At 41.2% G+C, this 19,773-nt stretch overlaps 1 protein-coding gene across 1 annotated transcript in view; it reads left to right on the top strand.

Moving 5' to 3' along the window:
* LOC147327103 (voltage-gated delayed rectifier potassium channel KCNH1-like) overlaps positions 1-19,773 on the top strand; it is a 106,411-nt gene that overhangs the window by 72,746 nt on the left and 13,892 nt on the right. The window contains exon 10 of the mRNA XM_086294714.1: positions 16,605-16,801. Within this exon, the coding sequence (XP_086150840.1) occupies positions 16,605-16,801 (197 nt within the window). The remainder of the gene's footprint in view (positions 1-16,604; positions 16,802-19,773) is intronic.

The following is a 19,773-nucleotide window of genomic DNA, read 5'->3' as shown; positions in this document are numbered from 1 at the left end:
CTATCTCTATAAGGTACTGCCTCAATTTGGCTAATAATGTTCGACCCTATCGAAAGCTTTTTCTGCGTCCAAGGAGAGCAGAGCCATGTCTGGATGTTCTGAATTTGAGTAAAGTACATTCAGTACTCTGCAAATACCATGCTGCACTTGCCGGCCTTTTACAAAACCATTCTGGTCAGTATCAGCGAGAAGATGAAGGTATCGTTCAAGTCTGTTTGCCAGTACTTTACTTATTATCTTGGCTTCAGAGTTTATTAATGAGATTGGTCTATAAGATTCACATTTTGTAGGCGGTTTCCCAGGCTTAGGGAATACCGTTATGAGTGCATTACGCAAGGAGGGGGGAAGCTCTTTTAAATCATAACTTTCCGTTAGCATGTCGTACAGAGGGCGTACTAATTTGTCTTTAAATATTTTGAAAAGGTCTAGTGGGATTCCATCTGGGCTGGGAGTTTTTCCCATTTTTAATTTATCAATTGCAATCGACAGTTCACTCATTGTTACGATTTGGGGTTGGCAGTGTATTGTTTTAGGCGTTTTGTTTTGGCGTGACTGTTATGTGTTTCCTGTTTTACTTTGAAAGTCTGTGTTATCTTAGTGTGTTCAATTTACTTGTCCCTGTCTCGTCAGTGTAAGCGTTGCCCCAGCTGTGTTTCCCTCTTGTTGTCCATTTCCTGATTGCTCCCTCTAGGTATTTAAACCCTGTGTTTCAGTATGTCATGGTCGCGATCTTCCTCCCCGTTGTAATTAGTTTGGTGTTTTGATGTAAATAAATATCATATTTTGCTTTAATGAAAATAGTTGTTGATACTTTCGTTTGGGATTTTTTTTTTTTTGTGGAAGCCTGTATTAGTCTTTTTTATGGGTTCGCCCTCCTTAAGAGCAGTGAGCTTGGGGGCCTTTTCCCCTTATTTTTATTTTTCCTGTGTTGCACGCCGGTTGCCTAGGCCGGGGTGTAACACATAGATAACTGAGAGTCTAATTCACATCGAGCTTCTTCAGAGAGTGAAGGGGTGCTTATTGAGTCAAAGAAGGATTCTAGTGACTCTTGAGTCGCATCTCCTGTTGAGGTATATAGTTGTGAGTAGTAGAGTTCAAAGAGTTCATTTATTCTGTGAGGATCTGTGGTGTTTTCGTCTGCAGTTCTAATTTCATTTATTGTTTGTTCGTTCAGTAGCGTTTTTATGCGCCATGCCAAAAGTTTTCCTGCCTTCTCCCCCTGGTCATAGTAGGTTTGTCTCAGTCTAAATAGTCCTGCTGAGGCTTTCTCAGTAGTTAATTTATCATATTTTACTCTTAATCTTAAAAGTTTTTGTTGTTTTTCTTTAGAGTCATTTAGGTTTATCTCGAGTTCCACTTCTTTTATTTGACCTTCGAGGTCCAACATCTCAGTATAATTTTTATTTGCTTTGTTTTTGGTGTAGCTTATCATCTGCCCACGTATAAAAACCTTAAAGGCTTCCCATCTTACTGAGGCTGTAGTTTCGGATTTATTAAAGTAAAAATAGTCATCAATATTTTTGCCTACATATTCCAAGAATTTTTATTATGCACCCAGTGTGGTTTTAAACGCTAAACAGGATTACGTCTAAAAGCTATTGTAACTGAAAAGTTAAGCGTGGTTAATGAGTGGTCAGATATAAGCACACTTTTATATGAACAGCTGTTAATTCTGGGGATAAGAGAGTTTGAAATAAGAAAATAATCTATGCGACTGCGGCTATTATGACTGGCTGAATAACAGGAGTATTCTCTCCCTGTTGGATTTTTTAATTTCCATATATCTTTAAGGTTCAATTCAGACATAAAGTGTTGTATGGCTTGTCTAGATTTTGGATGGGAAGAGTCTAAACCTGATGATCTATCAAGCTTAGGCTCTAGGGTACAATTAAAGTCCCCCCCAACAATTATCTCACTGTGGAGGGCTGCAATAGAGAGGAATAGATTGTTATAAAAGCTGGAGTTGTCGATATTGGGGCCATATAAATTAAAATTAAGTCTTGGTTCAGCACGGAGCATTGTAGGATGATGAATCTCCCTGCAGGGTCCAAGATATTTTTTTTAATACACATGGGCACTTATTTATGAATGAGTGTTGCCACTCCTCTAGCATGTGTTGAGAAGTGGCTAGAGAAAACCTGACCTGGCCATTTCCTCCTTATCCGGGCAATTTCACTCGCAAGTGTGTTTCTTGAATAAAGACTATCTTTGGGTGATATTGTTTAATTCTATCCATTACTCTTTTCAGTTTAATACATTTCCTAAGGCCTCTTACATTCCAGGAAATTAGTTCAATATTTGAATAACTACTCATACAGTTTGTGCCCTTAGTAACCTGAACCTGACTACATCTCGTCTCCCCTGTCGGAACTCACAAATTATTATTTCAAGAGCACTGCACTTTAAAGACAAACTCTTATAAACAAAAAAACAAAACAACCCAGAGACCTCCCATCAGTGTAGATCTCAAAACTTCCCTCCCCAAAGTCATTGCAGCTTGGTTATGCATCAGATCCACGAAAAGGAGCTGATAAAGCGTCCTAGTATTGATTTGAAGCTTCAAACTTAGATCCGACCGTTTTTGGGTTTTTTTTGTTTGTTTGTTTTTGTCCCGTTTGGATCTGTATTAACCGTATTAACTGAAGAAGTGGCCACATAATGTAAATGAATGAAAAGATTTAAACATAACATATCTAAGGCCATCTATATCATTCCTGTAAACCAAAGCCACTGTAAGTCCGAGCTGAAATTGTTCATCAGAATTACACATTTTAGATATGATAGTGTTTTGGAGTGGGCGTGAATTTATCCCTCGTTTTGTTGCCGGACTCTTCGTATGAAATCTTCCACCTCCACTGGTGTGTGGAAGAGGAGCCTGTTGCCGTGGTGGAAAATCCTCATTTTTGCTGGAAAGATCAGTCCGAAATTTATGTGCATTTCACGGAGTTGTTGTTTTACCTGGTTGTATTGTTTCTGCTGTTTCTGGACCTCCGTCGACAGTTCAGGGAAAAACATCACGTGATGTCCGTTGTGCGTTATTTTTCCCTTCAGACGTGCCGCTCTCATCACCCTCAACTTGTCTTGATAATTCAAGAACTTCATGATGATCACACGGGGTGGGCCATTTGGGGTATTTCAGCCTTGTCTCAAAACGTCAAGTAGCCAGGTACAAACCTGGCTACTTGACATTTTGGGACGGGAAAATATTGTGATTTCTCCTTGTTCAGTATTCTCGGGTAATCCGACGAGTCTCGGATTGGATCTCCGGCTTCTATTTTCGAGGTCGTCCACTTTTAGCAGGAGTTCCTGAAGTTTCTTTTGAAGGGAAGCCTCTTTACTTGTGAGGGAAGAGACGTCGTCTTCAACTTTGCTAATGCGAGTTTCTGCTGAGGTAAGCCTCTCTGAAAACACTCCAATTGCGTCTTTTATTTCTTGGTTTGATGTTATAACTTCTTGCAGTTGAGCAGTGAAGTGTATTTTCAGCGACGGAATTGCGGCCAAAACACTCGTCTCAGTCTGTTGGGCGCTAGCACAAGCTCCTTCCATCTTCTCGGTTTCAAGTTCGTTGCTAGCATCGTCGTCTGATCCATCCTTTCCGGCTGTTTTAGATTTAAACCTATGTTTAGTCGGCATCCTAGTTGTTTAGATCAGAGCAGAAGCTTAGGTCGGAGAGGAAGCCACTAAAAGGTTGACTTTTAACCGCTGTTTAGGCGTACTTAAAGGATGTTAACGTCGGAGCTCGAAGTCTTGCTGCCGTTCAGGTGGACGCCATAACCCCCCTGGGTGTTTTCTTGTTTGTTTGTTTGTTTGTTTGTTTATTTGTTTTTTGTGTACAACTTGAACACTAAAGTGGCCCTCAAATGAAATGACAGTGGCAGCAGCGGCCCACAGCTCATTTGAGTTTGAGACCTCTGATGTAGAGGGTGAAGATAACAGTAGTCCCAGTGGTAATCGGAGTTCTCCGTACACTGACTCTTAAGGTAAGCGAGTGGCTCCAGCAGAATCCATGGACAACATCCGGGATCTCTGTACATTTGAGTGCAGTCCTAGGAACAGCTAAGTTACTGCACGGGACCCTCAAGATCCCAGGCCTCTGGTAGGGGACCCATATTGAAGGATAAAGACCACCTGCAGGGGAAAGAAGGGAATTTTGTGTGTGTATATATATATATATATATATTAGGGGTGCAACGATACACAAAATTCACGGTTCGGTTCGGTTCGATACTTTGGTGTCACGGTTCGATATTTTTTCGATACAAAAAAATGTTCATGCATTTTTAATTTGTCATTTATTAAAATTATAAATATATATTTTAACTCAAAAGTACAGTTTTTAAATTTAACCCTAACCCTTGTGCGTGTTTTTTATTTTGACAGCGAATGCGCACCTGCGGACCACTTATGTGCAGCCCTGGTTATTTAGCTCATCATATTGCAGCCACAGAAATTCTTTTGTCCATGAAACCATAAAGCTGCACTTTCTTTTTGCCTTATAGTCTCATTTGTCATAACTTCTCCGTTTTGTGGTAAGCTTTTCTTTGGCTGTCACTTCTTCACCCTGACCTGTCTTATTTGGCTCAGCAGAACTAAAATATATATCCTGCTGCTTTTACACACGGACTCACATAAGCTCAGCGATTCTCTGCGCGATCAACCTCTCACATGTTTAAGCTTGCTGCGGGAGATTTCACTTGTCATGTTTGCATAGTAAGCTAACGATTAATAAGACGATGTCAGAGGAATTGGTGCACAAATTATCATCACTCACAGATCAGTGCTGTCGCTCTCTATACACAGTTCGCACGATTGCAAAGTGAAAGCAAAAAAACAAGCGCAAATTCAAACGCGACTTCAATATGTCACATATTGACAGTGGCTCACCGATGCCAATGACATAATTACCCAGCTACATTTCTGAAAGAATGCAAAAGCATTGACATATATTTTTCCTACAATAGCCCGACGGGCAGGGAAGAGATAGATTTTGGTAGCCCGACTGAAAAAATCTCTAGCCCCGGGACGTCGGGCTAGCGATATTGCAAGCCCTGTATCTGATTGAGGAATCACTCATCTTTGGAAAAGAGAGTTTATTACAGAGAAATGGCTCTTTCCAAAATAAAAGCTATACTATCCGCTTCTTCTGGGCTATATTCTCAGCAGCATAAGGAGAATCATGTGCTAACAGCTGTCTAAATGACTCGGCTAAAGTTAGTAGCATGCTTGTTGTTTTTGTCTTTGCACTAGGATGATGTCGGCGTAAATGTGCAGTCATATTCGTTGTGTTCCCACTAGTGCTTTCAGGTTAATCTCGTTGAAATGACCTTAACGCCACAACACGGCAAATCTCTGTTAACGAGCTACCGCCGATCGCTCCGTGCATGGGGCTAGACGGCCAACATGTTAACGAGCTAACTGCGCTAACACACTAGTTCACACCAATGTAATTGAGCATTGCGTGGCACATCCAACATACTGTTTTACTTTAGTCCATGACTCGCTTACCTTCAGGGTCATATGTCACATGAAAACCAAAATAATTCCAAACGCCAGATCTGAATGAGGTTCAATTTGCCTGTTGCAAGGAGAGCTTAACTTCTGTCTCGCTAGCTTGCCCTGTGCTCTTCCTTCTGACGATGCTGTCTGTGTTGAACGCTCAGTGGATCTGCGCTCGACAGTGCAGCCTAGGCGGAGTAGTCGAACACAGATTCACTGAGCGCTCAACACAGACAGCATCGTCAGAAGGAAAATTGATAAAATAAATTACAAATGTTGTATTGTTCGATACATATGCGTACCGAACCGAAAGCACTGTATCGAACGGTTCAATATCGATACGAATATCGTTGCACCCCTGATATATATATATATATATATATCAGGGGTGCAACGATACACAAAATTCACGGTTCGGTTCGGTTCGATACTTTGGTGTCACGGTTCGATATTTTTTCGATACAAAAAAAATGTTCATGCCTTTTTAATTTGTCATTTATTAAAATTATAAATATATATTTTAACTCAAAAGTACAGTTTTTAAATTTAACCCTAACCCTTGTGCGTGCTTTTTATTTTGACAGCGAATGCGCACCTGCGGACCACTTATGTGCAGCCCTGGTTATTTAGCTCGTCATATTGCAGCCACAGAAATTCTTTTGTCCATGAAACCATAAAGCTGCACTTTCTTTTTGCCTTATAGTCTGATTTGTCATAACTTCTCCGTTTTGTGGTAAGCTTTTCTTTGGCTGTCACTTCTTCACCCTGACCTGTCTTATTTGGCTCAGCAGAACTAAAATATATATCTGTCTGTGAAGGTTCTCAGTCATCCAGGTCATCGTAGTCAAATATATATCCTGCTGCTTTTACACACGGACTCACATAAGCTCAGCGATTCTCTGTGCGATCAACCTCTCACATGTTTAAGCTTGCTGCGGGAGATTTCACTTGTCATGTTTGCATAGTAAGCTAACGATTAATAAGACGATGTCAGAGGAATTGGTGCACAAATTATCATCACTCACAGATCAGTGCTGTCGCTCTCTATACACAGTTCGCACGATTGCAAAGTGAAAGCAAAAAAAACAAGCGCAAATTCAAACGCGATTTCAATATGTCACATATTGACAGTGTCTCACCAATGCCAATGACATAATTACCCAGCTACATTTCCGAAAGAATGCAAAAGCATTGACATATATTTTTCCTACAATAGCCCGACGGGCAGGGAAGAGATAGATTTTGGTAGCCCGACTGAAAAGATCGCTAGCTCCGGGACATCGGGCTAGCGATATTGCGAGCCCTGTATCTGATTGAGGAATCACTCATCTTTGGAAAAGAGAGTTTATTACAGAGAAATGGCTCTTTCCAAAATAAAAGCTATACTATCCGCTTCTTCTGGGCTATATTCTCAGCAGCATAAGGAGAATCATGTGCTAACAGCTGTCTAAATGACTCGGCTAAAGTTAGTAGCATGCTTGTTGTTTTTGTATTTGCACTAGGATGATGTCGGCGTAAATGTGCAGTCATATTCGTTGTGTTCCCACTAGTGCTTTCAGGTTAATCTCGTTGAAATGACCTTAACGCCACAACACGGCAAATCTCCGTTAACGAGCTACCGCCGATCGCCCCGTGCATGGGGCTAGATGGCCAACATGTTAACGAGCTAACTGCGCTAACACACTAGCTCCCACCCATGTAATTGAGCATTGCGTGGCATATCCAACATACTGTTTTACTTTAGTCCATGACTCGCTTACCTTCAGGGTCATACGTCACATGAAAACCAAAATAATTCCAAACGCCAGATCTGAATGAGGGTGGGGGAGGTCCATGTTGCAAGGAGAGCTTAACTTCTGTTTCGCTAGCTTGCCCTGCGCTCTTCCTTCTGACGATGCTGTCTGTGTTGAGCGCTCAGTGAATCTGCGTTCGACTACTCCGCCTAGGCTGCACTGTCGAGCCTAGGCGGAGTAGTCGAACGCAGATTCACTGAGCGCTCAACACAGACAGCATCGTCAGAAGGAAAGTTGATAAAATAAATTAAAAATTTTGTATTGTTCGATACATATGCGTACCGAACCGAAAGCACTGTATCGAACGGTTCAATATCGATACGAATATCATTGCACCCCTAATATATATATATATATATATATATATATATATATATATATATATATATATATATATATAAAACCATCATGGAAGGGCAGGCCCCTGCACGGTATGTACCACCGGCAGATAGAGGAGGTGGCTGATATCCAGAAATCCTACCAGTGGCTGGACAAAGCTGGACTGAAAGACAGCACAGAGGCACTAATCATGGCAGCACAAGAACAAGCTCTGAGTACAAGATCCATAGAGGCTGGGGTCTATCACACCAGGCAAGACCCCAGGTGCAGGCTGTGTAAAGATGCCCCAGAGACAATCCAGCACATAACAGCAGGGTGCAAGATGCTAGCAGGCAAGGCATACATGGAACGCCATAACCAAGTGGCCGGCATAGTGTACAGGAACATCTGTGCCGAGTATAACCTGGAAGTCCTGAGGTCAAAATGGGAGATGCCCCCAAGGGTGGTGGAGAATGACCGAGCTAAGATCCTGTGGGACTTCCAGATACAGACGGACAAAATGGTGGTGGCTAACCAACCGGACATAGTGGTGGTAGACAAACAGAAGAAGACGGCCGTAGTGATCGATGTAGCGGTTCCGAATGACAGCAATATCAGGAAGAAGGAACATGAGAAGCTGGAGAAATACCAAGGGCTCAGAGAAGAGCTCGCGAGGATGTGGAGGGTGAAGGTAACGGTGGTCCCCGTGGTAATCGGAGCACTAGGTGCAGTGACTCCCAAGCTAGGCGAGTGGCTCCAGCAGATCCCGGGAATAACATCGGAGATCTCTGTCCAGAAGAGCGCAGTCCTGGGAACAGCTAAGATACTGCGCAGGACCCTCAAGCTCCCAGGCCTCTGGTAGAGGACCCGAGCTTGAAGGATAAACCGCCCGCAGGGGTGCGCTGGGTGTTTTTTTTATATACACATATACATATATTTATATGTGTACACACTACCATTCAAAAGTTTTAGAACACACCAATTTTTCTAGTTATTCATTGCAATTCAAAAGTCCAATGAAGAGCATGAAATGGTACAAAGGTAATCGATGAACTGCCAGAATTTGCAAAGAAAGTCAAGGCGTCAGTGAGTACTGAGGGCAACCTCTGACAGGAAGAGGTCTGGCAGACCCAAAGCCACAACTGACTCAGAGGACAAGTTTCTGAACATTAACAGTTGTATGATAGGTGGCTCACAGGACAACAGCTTCAAGCACAGCTTAATAGTGGTCATAGTAAGCAAGTCTCAGTTTCAAATGTGAAGAGAAGGTTTCGAGGTGCAGGTGTGACAGAACGAGTTGCAGCAAGGAAGCCATTGCTAGGATTGCATCAGAATAAGGCAAAGAGCCATGCGTAAAAGCTTTGCCAAGAACTACCTCAGGAAAAAAGAACAAGATGGTAAGCTTGAAAACATGGAGTGTCCAGCACAGTCTCCAGACTTAAACCCCATCAAGCTGTTTTGGATGAACTGGACAGCAGAGTGAAAGCAAAGTAACCAAGGGCAACACATTTATGGGAACTTCTGCAAAAGATAGGAAAAGAGGTGTTCAGCTGTTTTATCTGCCAAAGGTGGCTACTTGCATGAGTCAAAAGTTTAGAATACAATAAGTTTAGGTCTATATATTGATTCCATGATTTCTTTTCTAACTCCAATTTCTTATTTGTACTATACTGTCATTTCAGAGTGCAATGAGACATCAAACTGCATTATTTTCAATAAAAAACTGGAAAAATTGGGGTTTTCTAAAACTATTGACCGGTATTCATATATAACATTATACACGACATCATATATAAATGAATTCTGCTCTCTACCAGAAAATCCTGACGGAGAGTGTCCAGCCATCAGTTTGAGCCCTGAAGGTCAAGCACACTTGGATTATGCAGTAGGAATATGACGAGAAACACACCAATCCACCCCTGAATGGCTCAGAAAAAAATAAGTAAGCAATGATGTTGTTGTTTGTTTTGTTTTTTACTGTGGTGCATAAGTGTCTTCCACTCCTTGATGCTCTCCTTGATGGTAATATTGGATGCTGGGTGCTTTGCATTGCTGAGACAGGCTAAAACATTTATCTGTTGTTGTCACACTTCTGAAACAACATCTGCAATGTTGTTTCCAATTTCTGATTCTGTGGCTGTGATGATTTTGAGTAGCAAACATTTTCTCAGCATGACAGAAAGCTTCAAGGTTTTTGTAAGGATGCCTCCCTCTGCTTGAGTGAGCTGTCTGTCAGACAAATTTTTCCCCTACTTGTCTACATTCTTTTTGTGTGTCTGATATCGATCCCTCTATTAGCAGTTTAGCCCTATTACGCCCTTCGTATCATATTTTGATACATGGGTTTCTGAGACCTCTATCTCATCAACATGATCAATACTTGCCATAATTTCAAAATGTTATGGAAAAATTATTATTTTTGCCTAAAATTAACATTGTTGTTAACAAAAACACAATATAAATTTTTGTTGAATCTGCTCCTCTTTTGATTTTAAAGTATCAAGTAAAATTTGTCTCACATGTTTGTTTATCAGTTGACCTAAGGCATAGCAGCAGATCTGTGCCTTCTGGAAGATATTAGTAGCTTGGAAGCTCTTAACAGATTATCTCATTACAGACTTTTAGAAGTTCTTTGACTTACATTAGATTTTAGAGTTTAATTACAAATTTCATTGCAGTCAATACTTCTTTAGTCTGACAACTAAGAAGGGGTTAGTCAGTACTGCATTGCTGTTTGGTTTTCCAAGCTGTAGAGTCAAGTCTCAATTCGGTTGTCTAAGAAGCTTGGAAAGAAAAGCGTCTGGACTTCTTTAAGTTGCTTGAAGACGTTCACCTCTCATCCGAGAAGCTTCTTCAGTTCTAAGGGCCAAATGGTGGAGAGTCCCAGATTTAAACCCAGTGGGAGTTTTCCCCCAAAGAGGGACAAAGGACCCCCTGATGATTCTCTACCTAATCACATGAGCCAAGGTGTGAAAACGGGTGTGGGTCACAATCAGCCAGGGTTTCGGGTGAGCTCATTGTGAAGCCTGGCCCCACCCTATCATGTGATTTCCTGAGGTCAGATGGCCCAGGGTGTGAGTGGGCGTTAAGGCGTATGGGAAGGGATCTCAAAACTGGATTATAGATGTCAAACAGTTGGTGTTGTAATCCACCGCCTCTGTTCAAAGATGGTCGCTCACAGTGGACATAAATGGCTTCTTTCCCTCCTCTTTCAAACCATCTGTCCTCTCTGTCCAAAATGTGAACATTGGCATCCTCGAAAGAGTGTCCTTTATCCTTAAGATGCAGATGGACTGCTGAGTCTTGTCCCATGGAGCGACATCATATATAAATGATCTCAATTGGTGCATCATATCTTTATTCTCTTCCCCCTCCTGCCCCCCCCCCCTCTTTCTTAAATAGATAACTATCATATCTGATATCATATCTCACAGTACAATAATATTGAATGGGTTGCATTGTTGTATTTTGTCATGTTTCTCAGGTCTTTGTCTGAATTTCTACGAACATTATTGCTAAGGATTGTCTTATTGCATTGGAGTCACACTGGGTTAAATATGTACACTTGGGTTTTAGGGGGTATTTATTATTTTCTTCTTTTTTTTTTTGGGGTTGTATGGAAGCCCCAAACGCAATTTCATTGTTCTTGACAATGACAATAAATAAATAAATACAAATACAATTCAGTTGTTTCTTCATGGGTGCATCCAATAGTAATAGTCAGTAACAGTATGTGGGCTGTGTTAGTTCTGCTATATTAGAGCATTCCACTGATGGAGGAGAAGGAATTGGTGGGTTTCTTCTCTGTTAGATGGAAAGAGTGGGTTCTTGGCAGCTTACCACCTCCTAGGCCAATTAAGGAGGAGAAGGAATTGGTGGGTTTCTTCTCTGATAGATGGAAAGAGTGGGTTCTTGGCAGCTTGCCACCTCCTAGGCCAATTAAGTAATCCAGCTTCCAACTCCAGGGAGTTTTTAAAACTTCCATCCATCCAACCATCTTCTTCCACTTATCCGGGGCCAGGTCGTGGAGGCAGCAGCCCAAGTAGAGAAGCCCAGACCTCCCTCTCCCCAGTCACCTCCTCCAGCTTGTCCGGGGGAACACCAAGGCATTCCCATGCCAGCCGAGAGATATAATCTCTCCAGCATGTCCTGGGTCTGGCCCTTGGGGCTCCTCCCGATGGGACATGCCTGGAACAGCTCACCCAGGAGGGGCCCAGGAGGCATCCTTGTCAGATGCCCAAACCACCTCAACTGGCTCCTTTCGATGTGAAGGAACAGTGGCTCTACTCTGAGCCCCTCCCAGATAGCTGGGCTTCTAACCCTATCTCTAAGGGAGAGGCCAGCCACCCTTTGGAGGAAGCCCATTTCTGCCTCTCGTTCTTTCGGTCACTACCCAAAGCTCGTGACCACAGGTGAGAGTAGGGGCGTAGATCGACTGGTAAATTGAGAGCTTCGCTCACACACTCAGCTCTCTCGTCACGACAACAGACCGGTACAGTGTCCGCATCACTGCAGCCCCAGCACCAATCCATCTGTCGATCTCCCGCTCCCTCTCCTGTCACTCATGAACAAGACCCTGAGATACTTAAACTCTTCCACTTGGGGCAAGAACTTGTCTCTTAGCCCGAGTGGGCACTCCACTGTTTTTTGGCTTAGGACCATGGCCTCAGATTTGGATGTGCTGATTCTCATTACCACCTTGGCTGCGAACCATTCCAAAGTGAGATGGAGGTCATTCGACTCGACGAAGCCAGCAGAACCACATCATCCGCGAAGAACAGATGAGATTCTGAGACCACCCAAGTGAAAGCCTGCCGCCACTTGGGTGTGCCTAGAAATTCTGTCCATAAAAATTCTGAACAGAATTGGTGACAAAGGCCAGGGCTGGCGGAGCCCATCACCCACCAGGAATGAGTCCGACTTATTGCTGGCTATGCGGACCAAGCTCTTGGAACGGTTGTATAAGGACCGAATGACCTGACTCCCAGAAATCATCCCCTTATCCCCAGACTCTGCTTCCTCCACGTAAGATGTGCCAATGGGATTAAGGAACTCCTTAAGGTATTCCTTCCACCGCCCGACAATTTTCTCAGTTGAAGTCGGCAGCGCTCCACTGGCACTATGCACAGTACAAGTAGAGCACTGCTTTCCCCTCCTGAGTTGCCTCCTGAGTTGCCAGAATCTGTTCAAGTCAGTCCAAAAGTCTTTTTCCATGGCCTCTCTGAACTCCTTCTACACCTGAGTTTTTTCTTCAGCCACTGCCCGCACTGCATTCTACTTTGCCTGTCGGTACCTATCAGCTGCCTCTCAGGTCTCTCCAGCATCCTCCCCTGCCACCTGATCCAACTCACCACCAGGTGATGATCACTTGACAGCTCAGCCCCTCTCTTTACCCAAGTGGCCAGAACATATGGCTACAGGTCTGGTGATACAATTAAAAAAATCGACCATCAACCTGCAGCCCAGAGCGTCCTGGTGCCACACGTCCAGTGTTGGGAAGGTTACTTTTAAAATGTATTCCGTTACAGAATACAGAATACATGCCCCAAAATGTATTCTGTAACGTATTCCGTTACGTTACTCAATGAGAGTAACGTATTCTGAATACTTTGGATTACTTAATATATTATCGTGCTTTTTACAACAACGTGAATGTACTATTGCTGTGTGATTTATTACTATTACTGAAGGTCCGCGACTCCGAACTGTAGTAAAGGGACCTCTGACTAATACGGCGGGGTCCCTGTCGGCTCATAGCCGAAAAATAGCTTTACTTTGTTGTGTGGGTCAATTTTTCTTGCGAGAGACAGAGAGAGGTGTTGAAAAAGTTCACATGGACAAGTTCTAATGGTTGAGAAGTTTAATGTTTACCAGAGCAGCTGCTTTTTCAAGAGGACTCTTTCTTCAGCGGCCAATAAAACCTAGTTCTAAAAAGGGTTCTGGGAATACCCAGTTGGTCCATGTGCAAATTGTGAACCACTAAGGCTCTGAACTCTTCAGGGAGAACCAATTGATAGGTCACTTGGTCCTGCATCTTGCCTTATTATTTTACCTTGTTGTGTAGTTCTAAGCGATTTAACTCCCACAGCAAAAATGGGAAATCAGGGAGCTCTTTGCTGGAGGTGGGGTGAGGTGTTTCTTCCAGTACAATCTGTGCTATGACTTCTCTGATAGTTGGATCAGATCTTTGTTTATCCTTTATTTCAGGATAAGACAATGAAGAAATTGTGGGTAAGCCATGTTTGTTCTCTGAAACAAGGTTAGTGTTAGCTTTTAGTTTTCAAAATAAAAACCGGCATCACTTTAGCCAGCTCCTTATGCTATAAATTCTGCACTCAGCTTTGCAGTTCTCCAATATGTTTGAGATGCAGCCAGATGCTTCTCATTTAACATTTTCGCTTGGTTTTTCATTTTTTTCCTAACTTTTCATTTAAATCCAACTCCCCTGTATTTCTGTGTACCTGGCCTGTACAACTATAAATGCTGTGTTTGAAATGTCTGCCCCCCTCCATTCTTTCACATAAAGGTATGATCCCAGTCACATGGCCATATGGCTGAGAGCTCATCCCAGTGATCTAAACCGACACTCAATGTAACCGAGCATTTTGAAATGAGGAACACCAATTCTGGCTGGATACTAGATTTGACTTCTGGAAAGCCCTTGATTAACAAAAGCAATAACTCTAAGCTGACCTTTGATACAATACTCATCAATATATCACTTGACTGTTAAAGCTATTAAATCAGCTTTTCTGTCAAACATAATTTCTAGCAACAGTCACCAGCCCCGAGTTCTTTTTAATATTTTGAATTGTTTGTTTAACCCCTGTGGTGCTGTTCATGTGAACATCCTCTGCACTTTGTGAGAACTTTCTGGGATTTGTGGAGAGTTTCAGTCTAACCGCTGCCTTTGACACAGTTGATTATAACATTCTTTTATCAAGACACAAACATGCTGTTGGTTTTAAAGGTACAGTTTTATTACAGTTTAAATCCTGTCAGAGAGGTCTTTTTCTGTTGCAACTGGGGAGTACTCCTCTTCTTCTGTCCCTATTAGTTGTGATGTACCACAGGGGTCTGTTGTGGTCCGCTATGTTATCTTTACACATGCTGCCTTTGGGAACGATTTTCAGGAAATATAATATTCCCTCTCACTGTTATGCTATTGATATCCAAATTTACTTCCTGATGAAATGGGATGCCTCTGTCACACTGCAGCCTCTGTTTATCTGTCTACATGACAGTTAAACCCTAAATGAAAACAAGACTGAAATTATTGTTTTCGGAAATCATAGCTCTTTGGATGAAGCAGCATATACCCTATGGCCAAAAAGATCGAACCTAAGAACTCCAGTGCGCTTGTCTGTATTAAAGTAATTAAGGTGCAGTTATTTCATCATTCACTCCAGTGTAAACACAAACTGTTAAAAGCTACAGAAAATCAAGCACATTTTATACATTATTATTTAAGAAGAACCACTGAGTTCAAATTACAGGCCCTTTAGGCTGTAAATCAAATCAGTTATTGTGGTAGAATTCATTTAGTTTCATGAAGGAAATTTCTTTTGTGTACATTTACATGTAGTGTTTTTATTTTTGGTTCAATTGTGCTGCAAAGAAAATTTAAATTTTAACTGGCAATTCCCTTAAAAAAATTTTCCTGTACTGTATTTCAGTGTTATGTCGTTTTTATGTGTCTCTTACTGTGAAAACTAGAAAGCAGCATGTTGTCATTGCCGTTGGTTATTAATATTAACTTCCTGTTGACTCACACATTTAGGTATTTATATAAGCAGGTACTGATGTTAAGTTTATGTGTGTTTTGTTTTTTATCTGTGTTCTAAACATTGTTCTCTAAACTTGTGTTTTTTATAACTTAATACAAGTGTCTATTCTGTATAATACTCTTTGAGTAACATTTGAGAATTTGCTACAATAGTGGGAGTGGCAAAATCTACCCTTTGGTACATCCTGAAAAAAAAAGAAAGAAAGTATTGGTGAATGCAAAAAGACCTGAATGTCCACAGAAGACAACAGTTGTGCATGCTCGCAGAATAATTTCCATGGTGACGAGAAACCCCTTTATACCAGTCAACCAAGTGAACAACACTCTCCAGGAGGTAGGCACACCAATATCCACCTACCATAAAGAGAAGACTCCAACAAAGTAAAAACAGAGGGTTCACTGCAAAGCGCAAGCCACTCATAATTTAAAAAAAAAAAGCCAGCACAGTTGTGGAAAAACATTCTTTGGAAAGATGAAATCAAGATCAACTTCTACCAAAAGGAAAAAAGTATGGAGACATGGAACAGCTCATGATCTAAGGCATACCACATCATCTGTAAAACAAGGTGGAGCCAGGGTAAGGCTTGGGCATGCATGGCTACCAGTGGAAGTGGGACACTCGTGTTTATTGATGATGTGACACAGGACAGCAATTCCAGCTAAATGCATTTAAATTGTTTGGGTGGCCTTTCATACAGAAGGACAATGACCTAAAACATAACCCAGCCACCCAGGAGTTTCTTAAAGCAAAGAAGTGCAATATTCTTGAAAGGCCAAGTCAGTCACCTGATCTTTACCCAAATGTGCATTCATTTTACTTCAGGACTAAAATTTGGAAAGAAAGACCGACAAACCAACAGCAACTGAAAGCCGCGGCAGTAGAGGTCTGGCAGAGCATGGAAAAGGAGGAAATCTGGTGATGTCAGGCTTTCATTGGTAGCAAAGGGTTTTCAACCAAGTATCAGAATTGAACATTTTATTTTTTTTAGTCATTTAATTTGTCCAGTTACCTTTGAGTTCCTGAAATGAAGGGATTGTGTTAAAAAAATACTTGAAGTTTTCACATGTCTGTGAGAACCTTCACAGACATTTTACACTTCAACTGCATCTGAGTTGTTTCACTTAAAATTCATTGTAATGTACAGAACCAAAATTAGAAAAAAGTTGTATCTGTTGAAATATTTGTGGACCTAACTGTGTTTGTTTTGCAGGTAAAGGTGATGTGTTTGGTGACGTGTTCTGGAAGGAGATGACACTGGCTCAGTCCTGCGCTAATGTCCGAGCATTGACCTACTGTGACCTCCATATAATCAAAAGAGATGCGCTGCAAAAAGTTCTGGAGTTTTACGCCAACTTTGCAAACCACTTTGCCAAGAACCTGGTGCTTACTTACAACCTGAGGAAGAGGGTGAGTTTGCTTTACTGATGTATATTTAGTATCTATTACATGTATTTTAAGTCATGCCAAAAAAAACCTTTTCACGGGACTTTATACAGTCCTAAGAAAAATTTAATTTACCACGTGATTCAGTACATTGTAAAAGCACCTTAAGCAGCAATAACTGTATGTGAAATTAAAACTCTCACATCATTTTGGATGAATTTCAGGCCTTCTTTACAGCAGTGGTTCTTAAACTGTGGTACTTGAGTTCCCTCTAGTGGTATACAGGAAATCTCTCAAAACAATTTCCAAATTAATAATATACTGTGGTGGGGTGAAGCGTCTTTACTATAAAAAGCCCACGTAGAGGTTGAGCTAGCTATTCCACCCCAAAAAGAAGAAGGGAGAACTCCTTTTGTGAGATACTCACTGCATTACATGATGCTTCAGAGCCTTAATGACCAAGCACATGAACTCACTCATGGTATAAACATCTATTTCCATCGAACAATAACTGCCAGTAAATTTACACTGTAAAATTAACAGGTACAGTTAAGATTCACGTAACAATAACAGATGTAAATAACACAGTTTCCTCATCTTCCTCATCAACACATGTTCCTAAGGCATGATCGGAGATAACTAGCCACTCCCAACAAGCCACAATACCATGTTCTGATTGAGAGATTTCTGAAAAATGAAAACGTACAGCACTGCTATCACTTCCGACATAAATGAAGACAGAAAACTAAACAGAAGTGACATTTGTAGGGTTACTGATGTTGGGCTTTGTTCCCCTTTTGTTAAAAACGCAACACACAAAAATACTGCAAAAGGAAACGGTTGCCTTATATACAAAGTGTATAAACTCCAAATGCACATTTCACTTAAAAATTAAGATGTGAAAATGTGAACAAATCAACTGTTAGAGATATTCTTCTCCTGTTGACCCCCCCCCAAAAGAAATAAATGAGTCTTCTCATCAGATATTGATGCTTCTTTCCTGTGTGACAAAAAATAGGAGACATATGTTTGTTTGTTTGTTTTTTAAGTTAATTCCCAATAAAACTGTTTTATTGCTAACTACATTGCTGTCTGTATTATTGCTGAAGTCCTAAATGATCACCTTTGAACAGCACTGACTGGGAGGCTTTGAACAGATCACATAGTTCAATTCAACATATAAGACTTTAAGAATGAAAAGCATCTATAAATGATTGGGTTATTCTTAATCCCCATTTGTAATATTGTTTTTTTGTCACAGACAGCTATGCTCCAAAGGGAATAAGGTAAAGTGGACCAAGAGTCTAGGTGAGAGTGAGAATTTAGATAAGCATGTAGCCACTCCCATAAGACACGGCTACGACATGCCCAATTATAAAAAATTAAATTTGGTAAGGCTAAGCCTCCCCTATCTATAGGCAGTTGTAAAGTTCCAATCCTTAATCTAGGTTTCTTGCCACGCCAGATAAATTTTGAAAAGGCTTTTTCTATATCACAAGAAACTTTCTGAGTGATCAGTAAAGGTAGCATTTGTAGGGGATATAAATAAACGCAGGAGAATACTCATTTTGATTAAGTTCACACGCCCCATAAGAGAAAGCGGCAATTTTTGCCATCTATCTAAATCTTTTTTGATTTTTATTATAACTGGTGATAAGTTCAGTTTCCATAAATCTTTAAGAACTGGTGGAATGTTTAGCCCAAGGTATGTAAAGCCGCTGGGGGACCATTGAAAGGGATTAGAAATATCTGGCAAAGAGTTAATCTGATCACCCATGACTTCTGATTTCCCAAAATTAATTCTGTAACCAGAGAATGAGCTGAACTCATGTATAGTAGACATAATAGCTGGTGTTGATTGTTCTGGTTTTGATAAGAACAGCAAAATATCGTCAGCATACAATGCTATCTTATGATTTGTTCCACCCACTGTTATACCATGCACATCTCGGTGCTGGCAAATGGTGTCAGCTAGAGGTTCAAGTGCTAATGCAAAGAGGTAAGGGGACAGGGGACAGCCTTGCCTCGTACCTCTTTGCAGTGGAAACGCTGATGATTGTACACCATTAGTTATGACACAAGCTTCTGGAAGTTTGTAGTGTTGTGGAAGTTTTCCATTTAAATAAAGCCTGCAGACAAGCGGTGAGCGGTAGCTAACATTCTTTAATCAAAACACACAAAGACAACAGACAACCAAGCTTGATGAAGTCCCTGCATGTCCGCGGGACAGACGGTCAGCAGAGTCTCCCTGAGCCTAGCATGGCTCTCAGTTAAATACCTTCTCCAGGAACAAAAGGCAGTACACAGCTGTTTCACACCTTAAGGTTCAGACTCCCTTGCTACCTCCCAGAGTCCTCGAAGAGACAAAAGACTCTTCCTGTGGAGTTGTCTGCTTCCTTGCTAGACCCCCGCCATTTGTCTTTCAGTATGAGTGTCAGACATGTTAAAATCCAGTGGCACCAAGGCATTATACAATAAAATAATGTGATTAATACGTAAGTAAAAGAAATTCCTATACAGTAGATAGTTTTAATCCATGCAATAAAACCCTCACCTAAGCCAAATCTTTCTAATACATTAAATAAATATGTCCACTCGATTCTGGCAAATGCCTTTTCGGCATCTAAAGATATAACATAGGCTTTATAATTTGTCTGATTCGAGTATTGTATAATATTTAATAGTCGTCTAATATTTGTAGATGAGAAACGATTTTGGATAAAGCCTGTTTGATCAGGGTTTATAAGCAGTGGGAGAATGCCCTCAAGCCTCCTTACTAATAGCTTGGAGGGTAATTTAGCATCGACATTGATGAGGCTGTATGTCTGTATGATTCACACCTATCTGGTGATTTATTTTTCTTTAAAATTAACAAAATATTAGCCTGTCTAAGTGTTGAGGGCAATTGTTCATTCTTAAAAGAGTCTAAAAACATATCAGTCAATGGTCCTGCAAGAAGATGACTTAGTGTTTTATAAAACTCTGGGCAGAAACCA

This window comes from Aulonocara sp. 'chitande type north' Nkhata Bay, linkage group LG6, assembly GCF_057382095.1.
Source record: "Aulonocara sp. 'chitande type north' Nkhata Bay isolate Kocher_YH1m ecotype deep benthic linkage group LG6, A_spYH_male_GT1.1, whole genome shotgun sequence".
Classification (NCBI taxonomy): Eukaryota; Metazoa; Chordata; class Actinopteri; order Cichliformes; family Cichlidae; genus Aulonocara; species Aulonocara sp. 'chitande type north' Nkhata Bay.
This window is presented reverse-complemented; position numbering and strand designations above follow the sequence as displayed.